At 39.4% G+C, this 17,284-nt stretch overlaps 1 protein-coding gene across 1 annotated transcript in view; it reads right to left on the bottom strand.

The window, feature by feature from the left end:
• LOC117830756 (protein unc-13 homolog B-like) overlaps positions 1–17,284 on the bottom strand; it is a 79,885-nt gene that overhangs the window by 62,004 nt on the left and 597 nt on the right. The window contains exon 2 of the mRNA XM_034709024.1: positions 8,017–8,046. Within this exon, the coding sequence (XP_034564915.1) occupies positions 8,017–8,046 (30 nt within the window). The remainder of the gene's footprint in view (positions 1–8,016; positions 8,047–17,284) is intronic.

The raw sequence follows: 17,284 nt of genomic DNA on the forward strand, positions 1-17,284 counted from the left end.
TCTTGGAAATACTCTGGAAAAACACTCTCTAAGCTTACAGTATGCAACAGAGAGGAGGACATGCTGATGTTATGAAATGGAAGTCACTTGTTGTGACCTGTTATATTTGCAGGAAAGGTCTCTGTCAGACCTGATACCATCAAATCTGAATCTCAAAATCAGTGAGGTCACAGGTGAAAGTAGCCGAAGCAAACAGCGTCATCCACAAGTAAAGCTTTATTAACAGCACATGATTCGTAGTAAATGATCTCTCTGAACTCTGCTGGCTTAAAACTGGCTGTTGAGACGTTTTCCATTGAATATCCGTCAGTCCGTCAACCTGTCAGTCCATGTAGACAACTTTCACACCCAGTGATCTCCATCAGCCGCCTCTCAGCCAGTAATGTCAGACAGTGGAGCCACAGCAACCGCCTGCACCAGCTGTCTGTGCTGGGTGGGGCAAAGGGGTGAGCGGGGTTGAGGGGGATTAGACTGCCCGTGACACAACCACCACTTTTCATTTCCAGCAGTAGGTTGAGGGAGCATTGACACGTGCTGGCTGATGTGTTCAGATTCGCTCTAGTAGTTATCAAGACTGCGTCACTGGTGGTCCTCCCTACAGCTCCCATTTACTAGCGGCTAAATCCTCCCCCCTACGTGGAGACATGAGGGGCCGGAGGAGCTGAAGGAACAGTTTCAAATGCTGGTTGAATATTTGGTTATTTGACATATCTGGATACTGGATGGGCGACGAGGATCACATTATATATAACTTATGCTCTCTTGTTAGAAAGGCCTGCACTTTTTTAAGAATAGTGATTATTAATCAAAAAATCCTCTAAGTAAGCGCAGATTTAGCCTAATGGTTAAGTTGCGTGCCCATGTAGTGGGCAGCCTGGGTAAGACTTGAGCCTGTGGTCCCTTTCCCAATTGTCATTCCCCCACTCTCTCCCGGTTTCCTGCTCTATCCACAGCCCTCTCCTCTATAAATAAAAGGTATAAAAGCCCCAAAAATATACCTTTAAAGTGTCCATTACCATCAAGATGCAATCAGTTCCTTCCTAAAACACTCTCAAATATTTCATTCTCAGTGGAAAAAGGATTTATTATGACATAATTCTTTGTGACAAGGAACGTCCAATCAAATGTTCACCGACAGACTTTTGAATAAAAGTCAGCCCCATTAACTTAAACTTTATTCAAATTGTCTAACATATTCTTTACTGATGATAGATAGGGTTGCAAAATTCAGGGAATTTTCAAAGTTGGAAACTTTCCATGGAAATAAACGGGAATAAACGGGAATAAACAAGGAATTTACTAAATTGAAGTTTGGCTCTTAAAAGGGAACTTAAATATAGTTGGGGAAAATATATTTTAGCATAACACTAACAAAAAACAACCAGATTCCATGCAAGTACAGTTGAATATCTATGCTATTCCTATCACATGCACATAGCACACTGCTTACTGCAGGGCTATTGAGACAACGCCCTCTACATGCACTGAGCATTCCTCCATCACATGCACAGATGATTTCTATTTTGGATGGATGTTTGCTTATAACAAAACAAATATTTATGCTTGGATATGATACATTTCCATTAAATTACCCTCAATTTCCAGTTAATTCCTATGGAAAGTTTCCAATTTGTAATATTTCCAAAATTCCCAAGCTTAACTTCCCATGGACATTTACTAGAAACTTTCCGGAAGTTTACCAGAAATTTTCCACCCCTTTGTAACCCTTATTTTAGAGGTACAGTATTTGTACACGACCTACTTTCGATGACTGTGTTGGGCACCCATACAAACACACAGTGCAGTTAATACACATACATGTATGCATACACACACACCCTCCCCCTTTGTGCTCAATGGGAAATAAAAGCAAGGCATCAGCTGCTCCTTTATAGGCCAATCAGCTGACCTCACTAAACAAAGATTTTCCTGGTTACCTTAGCAACATATTGAAACATTTACTCTGCCAGAGCCTTTAACACAGGAGTCAGATAAGTAAACAAAACTCCTGACAGGACTGGACCATAAACAGTTTACAGAGGTGGCTTCTGACAAAACTTTACTTACACACATATTAAAATTGAATCTGGCCCTAAAGCAAAAAGGTGCATTGAAAGCACCCAGAGGGCGCCTTGAGAAGAAAGTGTTTTAAAGCAGCGTCTATCTGACAGGCAGTGTGAGTGACGGGACACAGAGCTAATTAGTGCAACGAGAGGACAGAGGCAACAAAACACAGGCATTATAACAAAAGGGGGCCTGGGGGTTGCTCAAGCCTTTCCCTAATTAGATAGTCCATGCCTTGTGCCACATTTGGGCTGACTCCCATGAATAGAAGAGCTGAGATAAGGGAGGGGGATGTATGGATTAGATAAGAGCCACTTAGTGGCTGTGGGCCCTTTACAGCAGGTATATGGCTGACAGATTCTACACTGTTGAGAAGGAGGAAGCAGCAGTCACTGCCTGGAAAAACACAAAGTCTACTAATGTTGAAGCGTAACCGACACTGGAATGGTCAAGGTATTACAAACACATAATTTACTATAGAGTCAACAAACACAGAACAGAAACACATAATTAGCAATGATCTGTCTAATTTTGATTTAAAAGGAGCTGGGATAGATGTCATACTTTTTAGCAGGAAACCCCTTACACCCCCTCTCCTCATTCCTTACACTGCTCCCATCTGGCCGTAGATAGAGATCCCCATACTGTAGATGAGCCCGGTTTGGCAGATGCTTTGTCCAGTCTGCCATAGCACTTCTGGACAAAATGCCCCAGTAATGTGTTCTGTGTGTTTATATGTGTCCTGTGGGTACACATGTGGGATGATGTGCACCATTGTTGTGAGGCTGGGTGGTGTTATTGTTTATTATTTATGTTGTATGTATGCATTCTCGTACAGACTCCATGTGACAAATGTCCTTGCTAAGCACAATTAAGATCCATCTATCTAAATTTCTCAACAAACAACAGTGTGAGAAACTAACAAAAAACTAACACACAAATGAGTGTGTATCATGAGAACCAAATGTCCTGTACATTGAAGCTGGAGTAATAAAACAACCAGGTCATTGTAAATAAATAACATCACCATTCCATAAATTATTATGAGAAAGTTACTATTTTTCAGTGGGCTTGTATTAACCAAGAGGCTCTTAAAGTTAAAGCAGTCCACAAACAATGACCCATATTTGGGTGCCAGTGTGGCTCAGCAGCTAGGTCGCATGCCCCAAGTGCAGGGGCTGTAGTCTTTGAGGCGAGGCCCAGATTCAACTCTCACTCTATCTTCCTTGATTCCCATTCTGTCAAATTGTCCTGCCCTCAAAAAAAACCTAAGCACTAATCTCCCCAACCCTCAAACAAAACATGGCCCAGAACTGCAAACTGGTCCTTGGATTGTGAGTGCCACAGGATTAGGATATGAAAATTGAAGAAAGTGTTCTCTACTCAAATTTGGTGTATACCTTTAAGTCGATGGCAGGGTATTAAGATTTTTTCACACTTTAAAACAACTTTTTTGTGTTTAATGATTTGCCCAGATTCTTGTGTGAGAAAAATTTGTGATTAAGAAAACATTTAACATCTTTTCGATGATGGAAACTTAAAACTTGACAAATTGAAATTACTCTCAAAACCTAGCACTTATTAGATCTGAACACATTTTTCTAAACTAATTCACTTTTCAATTACTAATAGGGTTGCAAAATTCTGGGAATTTTCAAAGTTGGAAACTTTCCATGGGAATAAATGGGAATAAAACAGGAATTTACTAAATTGAAGGTTGGCTCTTAATAGGGAGCTTAAATATATTGCTGTTGAAAATATATTTTAGCATAATCCTGACTAAAACAACCAGATTTCATGCAAGTACAGTTGCAGATGCTTTTTTATATGCATGTTGAATGGGGCTTTGTTGGAGGGAGAGGGGCTCTTTTCATTTAACATTTTGAATGGGACTTTGTTGGGGTTGCATTGTTGTTAATTTTTGAATGGGTTGGATGAGTAATATTTAACTCAACATTCATGTTTTTGTTCTTCAATGAAAAAATTGATTGTTCAATAAAATATTTAACACTTGATGAAGATCTACTTACAAATAAATCAGTTTTAATTGTATTATTTTGGATGGATGTCTGCTTATAACAAAAAAAATATTTATGCTTCGATATGATACCTTTCCAAATTACCCTCAATTCCCAGTTAATTCCCAGTTAATTTCCAAAAATTCCCCAAATTCCCATGGAAATCTTCCAATTTGGAATATTTCCAAAATTCTCCAGCGTAACTTCCCATGGAAATTTACCGGAAATTATCCACCCCTTTGCAACCCTAATTACTTATCATTTCAATAATTACTATTTTATATGCTCTTTATTGTTTGCACTATCCACCCAGCTGCTGTGACACTGTAAACGTCCCCGTGAAGCATTATCTTATCTTATGAGCTGAGCTATACTGTACCTGCCACTTACAAAACCACCATTTCGTTGTCATAGTCAGCTCATACAAACAAGGTTACACCACTTATGCCAAAAATCAATCCAAGCTAGCAATGTGAAAAGTTAGCTTTGTATAATCCTTCTAAATCTAAGGAAAACTGGACGTAACAACCTGAAATTCATTAACACACACATCACTTTTAACACAGTCGTTCTATTTCTATTGTGTACACACACTATGCAAACACAGTGACATCAACCCCACACACAAAGTGACAGAGTGAAAGCATAACAAGCACAGCAGTCAGTTTGTTGTAAAAAGGAGGGATCAGCTGAGGTGAATTCTGAGACAGTGCCGGCTTCTTGTCCTGTCCATGATTTGTGACAGAACTTTCAGTTCCTGCCTGTGTGCCACCCACTCACCCCTGATCCCACAGTCAAGTGTATTCATCCATTATTGACCGATGACGAGTAATTCAATAAATTAGTGAGGAAAATGCACACAGCTGGAAGGCTGGCATTTCAAATTCAGACCACTCATCAATATTGCATGCAACAGAAAATATAAACCTTTCGCAGGGCTTCCCTTCCATTGCTGGGACAATCTCACTGAAGGATTCGACAGGACAGAAAACTCTGGAATGAACATAATGTGCAAGATCATACTTGTATCTATCTTCTGGAAGGTTGTTTTTATAAAGAAAAAAACAACTTCTTACATAACTAGTCACAAAACGTGTGGACTAAGCCTTCATGAAGCCCATGTACTGAAGCATTCAGCCAGTCACATCCAGTGTCACATCCTTTCCTTGTAAAGCATTCTCCACAAACAACTTTAAAGTTGGTAATTACTGAGTAAGACGTACAAGTATCCACCTGAAGGTGTGGTGAAAGCACAGTGCAAACACACATCCCAGACCAGCCTTATGTAAACTCTGAGGACTCTTTCAATAAATCACACACCCCTACGAAGAGAAAGTACCAGATATTATTTCCCAAACACATCAGTATTTCCTTACACCCAAATCTACAACTGTTCCTGTCTAAATTTTAACAACAATGAAAAGGTGATGTAATTTCCCACCCCTAAAATATAATGTAATTTGAGCAATCTAATCCTAACAAGAAGAAGGTGGTTGCTTTTATTTGCTTTGAACAGAGGCACTTAACTTAATCTGAGGTTGCCTGAGGTGTTGTGCACATGGGTAATGTTCTAAAAATGAAAGTTGGCTTGTTGTACTTCCTTGAAAGACCCGATTAAGCAAGTTGCTACTTAAAGGCCTGTAAAACCATTTTACTCTATAAACAAGTAAATTCACAGAAAATAGTCAATATAATAATAATAATAATAATAATAATAATAATAATAATAATAATAATAACATTTAAAAATAATAATAATACTACTGATAATAATAATAACAACAACACTAATACTAATAGAATTAATGGAATAATTAATATGTTGCACTGAACCGTGTTGTGAGTGTGAGAGGTATAATGAACAACAAGAAGCAGACAACACTGATACATTACCAAAGGAAGTCTGCAGGTCTTAAACTATGTCTGAAATTTGACCTCTACTCAATGCTGAAATAAGAAAAGCACAAAAACAACTTCTCTCTCATGTCTACCCTGCTGTAGCATATGCAAAACTTCTAGCTGTATTTACAAAAATCAACAGCACTGTGAACACTAAGTTTGGTTTCCTAAATCTCATTCAGGATTTTGTTTGGAAAATCCTTCTCTCCCTTTCAGCTGGAAAACAATGTTTACAATTTGCCTCAGGGAGATGACAGGCTGAACTGAATAATCCGAGATGTTTGCTCTAGGGCAGGTGTCACATGTGCAGGAGGGAGGAAGGCACCGACAAACAGAAAAGGCAGCACCTAAAGACAACAATCTAAAACTAATATCTCAGCACAATGGATTACTTGTGACACAATACAGATGTATTTAAAAAAGTGTTTCCCCCAAGGGAAAGAGGACAACAGCTGAACAAATGTAAAGACCTGCTGGATAATAACTTCAGCAATTATCCTCATCTGACACTGGGCCGTTCAGGCACTGTCACAGAGAGTAAAAGTCACTACCTGATCTGACACTGTGGTGACTTTCTCTCCACGCTGCCTGCTCTTGTTAAAAATGTCGCATGGCTTAAAGAAAGGCGTGAGGCTAAACGCTAGAGGATTTGCTTAGGTGGAGACCCAGGGGATTTAGGCTAAGCAGCCAATGATCTAAGCTCACCTGTGCAGGGCCTGGGATAGAAGGACATTGGATTACATAATGCAAAGTCATACCATGCCTTCAGTGACTTGACAGAATTTGACTGATTGATTAAGCTTCATGAGAAGATGGGTGCATAACAAATATTTCCAAACATGCATTCATTAGCTGTTCTGTTTAACCTTAGAGGGCAGCAGCAGGCTGGAGCCAAAACCAGCTGGCACCGAATGAGAGGTGAGGTGCACCCTGAACAGGTCGTCAGGTAATCACAGGGCTGATGGAAACAGACAACTATTTACCATGACTCACAAACACACACACACACACTCACACAAACACAAACACACACACACACACACACACACACACACACACACACACACACACACACACACACACACACACACACACACAGGGGCATGTACAATGAGATTTGCCAATCAACTTAAACCTGCTTGGACTGCGAGAGGAACCAGTCAGTCAAATGATGCAGAACATCTGTCACCCCACAGACGCTTCTTTGAGGTGTCAGTGCATACCAATAAGGCAAGTTATTACCCAGCATTCTTACTGATCTTCCTACTGTGTAAGATGCTTGATTCTGATTGGTTCAAACCAAGCGGCAAACTCCGGTCTCAAATGATGAAGCTAATGCGGAAGTGATATAAACTGCAATACATCGAAAATCCGCTTGAGGCTGGCTGCAGAAACACCGGAAACCACATAGATATGAATGGGAAAAAGACGATCTTTGCAGCATTAATAAACATGTTTACAGCCTGGTTCAGAAAACGGCTTGGCCCTACAACGCTAATCTCTCTAATGGCACACACTGTATGGGGGGTGAATTTTTTTCTAATGTGATGGTTAAGAAGATATTAAGATTATGAGTTTTGCCCAAATAAGGACATGACTGACGTGACTCCCGGTCGGGAACACACAGCCATTGGCTAAGAGACTCACACTACGTCACACTCTGCCTAGTTGAGTTCCGCATTACCAATATGGCTGCTGCCGTCGATTTGCTTCAAAACAGCTCTCAGGAACAGATGGGTGATGTCACGGATACTACGTCCATATTTTTTACAGTCTATGGTTCAAACCCATCATAACTGGGGATTCCTAGGTAACTTTTCTTAAAGCTTGTCCCTGAGTGAAAGAGTTGCACATTATGCTATAAAAATACACAGACCACATGAAATGTACTCCAAACTCCTGATACTTGTTCTCCAAATCCAATGGAGAATGTGACACAATGTGATGTTTTTTTTAAAGACGGGAAACTTATGGACAAAGGAAGAGTGTAGAACGAAAACAGTGAGGGATCAAAAAAAGTAGAAACAGCACTCACCTGGAGGTCCTTGGAGCTTGGCTTTTTTCACTGCAAAACAGAATTAAGTAAATGATTAGAATAATATCACTTAATTCAAGTTTATTAAGAATCGGCTAACAGTCAATCAAAGGTCATTTTTCAGGAGGTGGGCAAGTAAACCAAAAACAATCATGGTAGGAGAAACAAAGCATTAAATACACACATCTAAAAACATGGACAGGACCTCATGTTATTGAAGCTTGACAAGCTCATGTATATGCAGACATCAGAGCCAAAAGTGGAGGACTCGTGACTGCTGAATCACACAAACACAACAGCAGTCGTCAATCCTGTTGTCTATGGAGCAGCAACACATCATGTGAGGCTTGCTCAAAATACAACCTGTTTGTTTTGTTGGGCAGCTTTGGGTCAATATGTCATGGATAAGGCATCCAGTTTTCTCATTGAGAAAACATTGTTACTCTTTACAAAAGTTGCTAATTTTTCATTCTCTCCATTACTTTTTTACCTTTACTCTTTACTCATGTTCACCGTCTCTGAAAAACTGATGATCGTTATCTAATCTCTAAATACACAATCTGTTCTTATATAAAACCATTGAGTAAACCCTCAGGAACAGTAATCTTATACCCTCTGTCACAGCTCAGGCATGAAAAATTGAAATCCATGTCCATTTTTGTTCTGACATCACTATTTTTATTCTCACATGTAACGTTACATCAACCTCCTTGGCTTTGGGAACATCATATTCTTAGTGAGCGAATATTTTAGAGACTACAAACACATGGAGTGTTAGTGATATTAGTTTAAAGTAGATCGAGTGAAAGCCTTTACATTTTAAAGACGTAGAGCAATATTGCCTTCCACATATTATCAGAATTTATAAATAGAATAATGAGAGGCATTGGCCTGAACTTTATCACAAAACACAACAAACCCCACATGAAACGAAAGTGAAAGCATATCAATGCAGATGGTGATAAGATGAAAATAGATAAAGTAAAATGTCAGACGTGAGAATATATTAAAGGATGAAAAATGTTTGCCAATATGTTTAGATGTATATTTAGACCTCCCATCTTTAGCCCCTTGATGCATCTATACAATAACCTTTATGGGATTGTGAAGCGCTTTGCAGGGGATTAATTGTGATTGCTGTGGCAGGGTTATGTGTTCAAGCATGTAACCTACTAAACCTCTGCAGCCTGAGCTGGCAGATGGAGAGGATGGGATGATAGAGGCACAAATGACGCTTTCATATTTCCATGCAAAATCCTCTGTGTTCTCTCTCTGGACATTAATTGCTGGGAGGAAAAAAAAAGTATTTATTTGTTTCAATTTCTGTCTTCAACATCTCTATGATTCTGAATCACAATACACAACAGGGATTCCCTCATAGCAGAATTTTAGTCACAATGATTCACAAATATTTAGGAGGTCAACTCTGCTTCGGGAGTTGTTTGAAAGGATAACAATGGAGGAAAAAAGAACTCTCTTATCACAAAAGGCCGAAAAGTCTTCCGAAGTGTTTCCTGTGTTGCACATACCTCACTGTGAAGCGGAAAGGGAGCAGTGGGAATGTGGAGAGAAAGATTTTATGGCTTTCCACAATGGCTTTGTGAATATTTGTCACTGGAGCGAACGAGCTGGCACAGTGGCCGTCTGTGCTAATTTATATGATGTTATTTTAGGGCTGTGGAGCACGGAGCAGGAGGCAGTAAACCTGGGGGGCATAATGAAGGAAACTGATGCTTATCATTTTCTGTCCTGGGTTCTTAAATGTTATTTAGCTCCATATATGGCTAGGCTGGTTACACGTTTACCCAATACGCTACTGTTTTATTTTCCCTTTGCCTTTTCACAGCACCTACTTCTGAACGTGCATGCATGCTTTGTGCAGTTAATTCTAGGGCACTCATTGATGTTTGTAGGTCATTTTTCAGGAGGTGGGCAAGTAAACCAAAAACAATCATGGTAGGAGAAACAAAGCATTAAATACACACATCTAAAAACATGGACAGGACCTCATGTTATTGAAGCTTGACAAGCTCATTTATATGCAGACATCAGAGCCACAAGTGGAGGACTCGTGACTGCTGAATCACACAAACACAACAGCAGTCGTCAATCCTGTTGTCTATGGAGCAGCAACACATCATGTGAGGCTTGCTAAAAATACAACCTGTTTGTTTTGTTGGGCAGCTTTGGGTCAATATGTCATGGATAAGGCATCCAGTTTTCTCATTGAGAAAACATTATTACTCTTTACAAAAGTTGCTAATTTTTCATTCTCTCCATTACTTTTTTACCTTTACTCTTTACTCATGTTCACCGTCTCTGAAAAACTGATGATCGTTATCTAATCTCTAGATACACAATCTGTTCTTATATAAAACCATTGAGTAAACCCTCAGGAACAGTAATCTTATACCCTCTGTCACAGCTCAGGCATGAAAAAATTGAAATCCATGTCCATTTTTGTTCTGACATCACTATTTTTATTCTCACATGTAACATTACATCAACATCCCTGGCTTTGGGAACATCATATTCTTAGTGAGCGAATATTTTGGAGACTTTTTCCTCATTGATGTTTGTATAAATCAAGGAAACTAGAAATTATAATTCTTTATTTTAAATCGCTAGTTTTTGGTTTTATTTTATTTATTTATTTTTTTTAATGTTTAATGTTTGCAACAAGTGATGCAACACTTGTGTGAATAATAAAACAGGATTTTATGTCACAATGAGAGCATTTATTTGGCTAATGTGATAGGGTGAAAAATTATCAATCACAACTGTTAAATCCTGGTTACTTTTTTGGCCCAGGAAAACCCCCCAGAAAAAAACAATATAGATAGTAATACAATGAAAAATAAATAAATATAAACAAAAATCAAAAATCAAATATTTTTTCAGAATTATCAATAATCAATGACGGCAGTTTTCACATAACAGGAAGTACAATTTTCATTAGAGAATTCATTATTTATCTCAACTAAAGCAACTTTCAGGGTCTTTAAAGAAATGAAGGATAAGTGTGGATGTGCCATAACAGACTGACATCACCACTGGAAAGTCCATTGGAAAAGAGGAACAGGAAGTGACATCAGAGCTTGCTGCTTTTGCAGTCTTTGTGCTGGCTTCTGTATCTGATCAGGAGGGGCCAGTGCAAGAGGGAGAGAGCAACAGATGGCCAGGGGATTACTCCCACAATCTCTAAGCGCTCTCTCTGCCTCTTTCCCTCATAATTCCACTACTCACTACTCACAACACTCAACCACTCTGCCTGCATTTTATCCCTGTTCCTCTTGCTGGGCTTCAGTTTATCAGTCTGTATTAAATGTATTTAAAGTAAAATCACCTCACCTGCTCAGTTTGGTTGGACAGAGCCAACATAAAATAAACAGGCTGTGAGTTCACTGTGTGGAAGCCTAGAATGAAGTAGCTCAAGGTTGGAGCACTCAAATTAGAGCAGTGTGCCAAACAAAAGGACTGCTTCACCACTGTGGAAGCTAATTGTACTGTGTGTAAACAAAAGATTCAGAGGGCGACCTCAAAATCCTGGGTGGACCCTGTTCAGGTGGCAATAAAACCCTGGGACAGACGTAGGGAGCACTGGGCCAATCCACCAAACAATTTAATCTCAAGCAGCTGTGTTGATTCTCTGTTTGAATCACTGCTGAGTGATCAATATGTCATTTGATAGATTTCAAAGAAGTAAATATGTAACAAAAAGTGATTAAGAAGCTATTTCTGCATCTCAAATATTTGGATTTGGTGCATTTGTTTATAGCCAGATATCAACACAATACATCCAATATAAACTTTGATTAAGTATGAGCCACCTGGAAATTATTTACATCAAGTAACCCAACTGCTTTTAAGAAATCTAAATGCTCCAGTTGATGAAAGTACTCATCTAATAACCCCCCAGTTCAAAAAAGGCCACCCAGAGTTGTTTGATTACCATTAATACAACTAGTATAAGAGTGAAGTCCAGAACATTATGAAAGAATCTCTCCCACCCCACAGACGGTACGGGAGGGGGGGCTTACAACTCGCTTACAAACGCTTTGAAGATATTAAGGTTACAAGTTCGGTGTAATTAAAGGCATGGCTCTAATTACTTGACTGCCAGGCGGGCACACTGTAGCTGCTAGTAAGAAGGCCACTCCAACTCCACCCCTTCGCCTGAAATTAGGTTGACCAAAAGTTAGGTCAAGTCAGCTTTTCCAACATGGTGTCCACCGACAATCAGCTTCAAAACTCTGTTCCAGAAACCAATGGGTTATGTCACTGAGGATACATCTACGTACTGATTATAGAGTCTATGAATTTGAGAGAGGAAGAACTGATTTAGTACAGCATGATTATAAAATAAAAAAAATGAAGGGCTTGCAAGGAATGCAATGTTGTACATAGCAAGGGACTGAAAGCCAGGTTGGAGCTAATGCTAGCTCTGCTTTTTCTTCGGTTTGGACCAAATGGCAACCGACCATTCACGCACAGTCTTTTTTATTAATCATACTTCAATTTAAAACCCTATAATATACTGTAAACCTCAGGAACAGATGGATGACGTCACAGATGCTATGTCCATTATCATACGGTCTATGAGCCTGACCAATCAGCTATAACAATGAAACATGATTCTGAATCTTTCTTTGCTGCACACTTGTCCCAGAATTTCTTGTGTTTGGCACTCTCACCATGTTTGGTCAAGCTCCTGCAATTAAAATGTGGATACACTGATGGACATCAAACTACATATTGCCATAACTCTTTAAACCATGATTAACCTTTACCACAAAAGTTCTCATACCCTCATATCTATTTTTTTAACAATAAGAACTCTGTCCCATACTACTTCTCTCTACTCACAGGACAAACAGCACGATTTCTGTCACTTATGCAATCACGTGCCTTTAACATCATTCACACCTCAAATACTGCTAAATCATGGGGTCCATGTGAGACATGTGTCCACTCAGCCCTGCCCTGATCCACAGCGGGAGTCTCCCACACATGTTGGCTTGTAAGGGCGACCACTTATCTGTTGTGTAAAGACATCACCATGGAGATGAGGCATCTGGACTAGCAATAAATAAACAACATTATCAAGTTGAGCTATCAGGGAATGAGTCACAACAACTAATTAAACCGCTATAGTCTGAGCACCTTTTCCTCTTATCTGTGAGCTACATAACGCCTTCTAGCTTAGACTCACTATCTATAACAGTGATCAATTATGGGAAGTGCAAAGCATCCTATTTCATCCAATAACTCTAGATTTTCAGAACATTTGAGGCTCACAAAGAGGCAAATCATTAAAGGTTCAATGTTCTAAAAGTGTTGGATATTGGTGCCATTCTTTTTTTTTTTTTTTTTTTTTTTTTAAAGTTATATTTTTGGGGCATTTTTGCCTGTAATGGATAGAACAGTTGAAGAGAGACAGGAAATGTGGGGAGCAGAGAGTGGGGGAGGACATACAGTAAATGGTCAAGGCTGGAATCGAACCCACGGTCTCTGCGACAAGGACTATAGCCTCTGTATGTGGGACGCTTAGACCGCTAGGGCACCAGCACCCCATTGGTGCCATTCTTGATGCAAGATGGGAAAATCACCAAACCCCGCTCCATGGCGCAGCCATTGTGCAGCCAGAGTATGCGAAGCCACAGAATTTCTGTGTTGCCATGGTAATTTCTGTGTTGCCATGGTAATGAGCTCCGCCCTACAGCGTAGCGTCATGAGATCCTATGGAGTTTCCCTCTACGGCAGCTGTCCCGGAAGTAAAACCCCGTTTTTTAAACTCTAATAACCAATGAAAAATAAAATTTTCAGAAAAAAGAGGCCTTGAACACAAAACAGTCAAATAATAACTACATATCACCACAGCATACGGATGTGAGAAACATTCGTACCACGTGTATTTATTTTTTTAAGTTTGACTGCAGCCCCATTTAAATGAATGGGGGAGACAGAGTTTTTGACCTATACTGCAGCCAGCCACCAGGGGGCAGATGCTTTGCTGGAAGCTTCACTTTCAGCCGAGTGAGATGCACCCCTGGCTGGAACCTATCCCAGCTGACATTGGGCAGAAGGCAGGGTCCACCCAAGTGGCAACCTCCAGTCTCAAACGATGAAGCCCATGAGGAAGTGCTATAAACTGCAATACATCGAGAATCTGCTTGAGGCTGGCTGCAGAAACACCGGAAACCACATAGACATGAATGGGAAAAAAGACGATCTTTGCAGCATTAATAAACATGTTTACAGCCTTGTTCAAAAAACGGCTTGGCTCTACGAAGCTAATCTATCTAATGGCACACACTGTACGGGGAGTGAATTTTTTTCTAACGCAACGGTTCAGAGGATATTGAGATTTTGAGTTTTTGCCCAAATAAGGACATGACTGACGTGACTCCCGGTCAGGAACACATAGCTGTTGGCTAGGAGGCTCACACTACGTCACACTCTGCCTGAGTTGAGTTCCGCATTTCCAATATGGCTGCAGCCGTCGATTGGCTTTAAAACAGCTCTCAGGAACAGATAGGTGACGTCACGGATACTACGTCCATATTTTATACAGTCTATGGGTACACCCTGGACAGGTCGCCAACCTATCACAGGGCAAACACGGAAAGACAGACAACCCTTCACGCACACACTCACACCTACGGGCAATTTAGAGTGACCAATCACCCTAGTGAGCATGTTTTTGGACTGTGGGAAGAAGCTAACACATCATCAGCTTGCATTATTCAATCAGAGCAGCACAAAGGAAGGACGGTTGGGAACAGCAGAGTAACTCATGACACAACACAGTATGATAACCAATACATTGCTCAGGATAGAAACAGCAGATCTTAGATAATTGATAATATTGCAATACAACTGCACAACATGACATATCTGATAAATTAAGGAATACAACTAAAAGATAAAATGCAAAATTAATGTAGTTAGCCCCAACATGAAAAGACAGGAAGTAGTGACACAATGATGTTGAGTCAAATTCAAATGGTAATCTGTCTAGAAAGCCAGATTATTTTTCGAAGAAATTGTTGACATTTGGTGCTAGCAATCCAATAATTTTATCACAAAAGCCAGGACAATAATAATCTACTATATCAATATTGCTATGCTTTAGCCCTAAATGGCAATGTTTGAAAACCCCTGCTGATAAAAACCAACATAGACATCTCAAATCAACCTTATGCTGCTTGTGCATGTTAAACAAACTGACAATTCCACTGTAAGTCAGACAACACTCAACATGTTCACTAACCTCAACAAACCTAAATTTGTGTCACAAGAGCTCTGTTTTTAAAGGGATACTGGGGGCAGTTTGCTTCTTCTTACTTGTAAATACCTGGCAGACTTCATTACATCCCATTTTAAGCCACCTGGCGAGCTAACTTAATTAACCAGCAGCAGGCACAAGGTCACTGCACACTTTTAAAATCGAATTTAGCGCTTTTTAAAGTAACCCTGGAGCCCCAAGGCAGAACTCACGTGTGTGCACTTTTCAGATGAGTTGATGCTACTTCAATTAAAAGAATCCCTGCTCTACATATCAGTATGTCAGATGCTGGCTATGACATCATTCTTCAACATTGACTTGGATAACATTTGCCAAGGCATCACAGCAGCTTCAGATCATGACAGAAGGTGTTTGCTTGGGTGTGTAAACACATATCAACAAAGGTTGGGAACAGAATCTCTATATTTGCACAGAGCCAGCTGTGTCTGTCGAGATACCCGTCCTAACAGTGTTGTCATTGCAAATTTCATTTTAAAATCTAATAGTTCAACAAGTTTCTCATCCACACCAGTCAGTCACAAAAGGCTTAGGAAAACCACACACACCAACAGCAACAACTGCCGAAACACTGAAATGGGAATAATAAGACAAAACAGCACGCAGTCTAAATAATCTGCCCAGTGCTATATTTCTGGATTGGATTTAAGATTTGTGTGGAGTATTAAAGGAGAGTGCTTTCTATTTGTTACACAAGGTCTGACTTGCGGCCATCACATTTACCAGTCATAGTCAAGTAGGAAATGACAAAACCTACAGATCCTGGCAGATCATGAAGCTTCAGGAGAGGTGATTGGTTGCCAAGATCCCTGACTTTAGACCAATAAAAGGGCATGCAAACTGCAGATAATGTTGAGAAGCATTGTCCACTTTGATGTCAAGACGTCCAACCACATCGAGTTTCCATTTGACCCCAAATGCTCGATGAGACTTGATCAAACATGCTTTAACTGCCATAAAGAAGGGTAAAACTTATAAAAACACTGTCTTAAATTCTTATTATTTAGAGGGTTGCCTTGAAAATTATGCTTTTAGTAGATTCATGTTTCAAACTACTGTTCCTCCTTAAAAGGACCATTGTAGTGCATTTTAAAAATCAGCATACACAGCTCTCACAATCCTTTGAATGACTTATTTGGTTTCAACATATTCTAGACATAATGATGAAAGTACTATGTTAAGTGCTTTAGAAAATAAAAGTCTGTTTTTTTCCATTATGGATGTCTGTTCAAAATTCAGGAGGCCTAAAGCTCTGTTTTGAGCTTGTTGCATGATATATTCATGTACTGAATTTCCTCTTGGCATCCCTGGATTAAATTGATTGGTGGTATCAATTTTGTCATTAGAGAAAATCATATTGCTCTTTGCAGCTGCAGAAGATGTTTGCACTTGTTTCTATGTATGATTGATTCAGTATTGTTTAGGCCCAGAATTGTGTCTACAGAGAACTACATAGTTTAGAATAGAATAGAATAGCCTTTATTTGTCATTGTCAGGTGTACAATGAAATTAGAAGTGCTGTTCCTGAAGGTGCATGTTGTACAACAACAGGTAGAATATGTATAAAAGACAATATAGATAAAGCAATAATATAAAACAAATGTCGAATATATACAGTCAGGTCGGGAGAAAAGGTATTTGGGTTTAAGATATTGCACATATGAAAAGTTTTCACAGTTCCTGGGATTCTATGGACATGAATATGAATATGAATATAGTTTGGGTATAAACATTCAGAGAGATAGTATAACCTTTGTTAATAAGACCTTTTCCTAGTTTTATAATGTTTTTTAAATCAAGAGTATTTAAACTATACAAATATCTTTAAATATGCTTGAATATTTTGTTTCAAGCTTCAAATATCTTCATTCTGAACTAGGATAATTGACAGTTTTGCTACAGTGATTTTGTGATGATTAAAAATGAATGTAGCTCCATCAGAGGTTAGTGTTGGTTGTGTTC

Source organism: Notolabrus celidotus, chromosome 19 (genome assembly GCF_009762535.1).
Source record: "Notolabrus celidotus isolate fNotCel1 chromosome 19, fNotCel1.pri, whole genome shotgun sequence".
Classification (NCBI taxonomy): domain Eukaryota; kingdom Metazoa; phylum Chordata; class Actinopteri; order Labriformes; family Labridae; genus Notolabrus; species Notolabrus celidotus.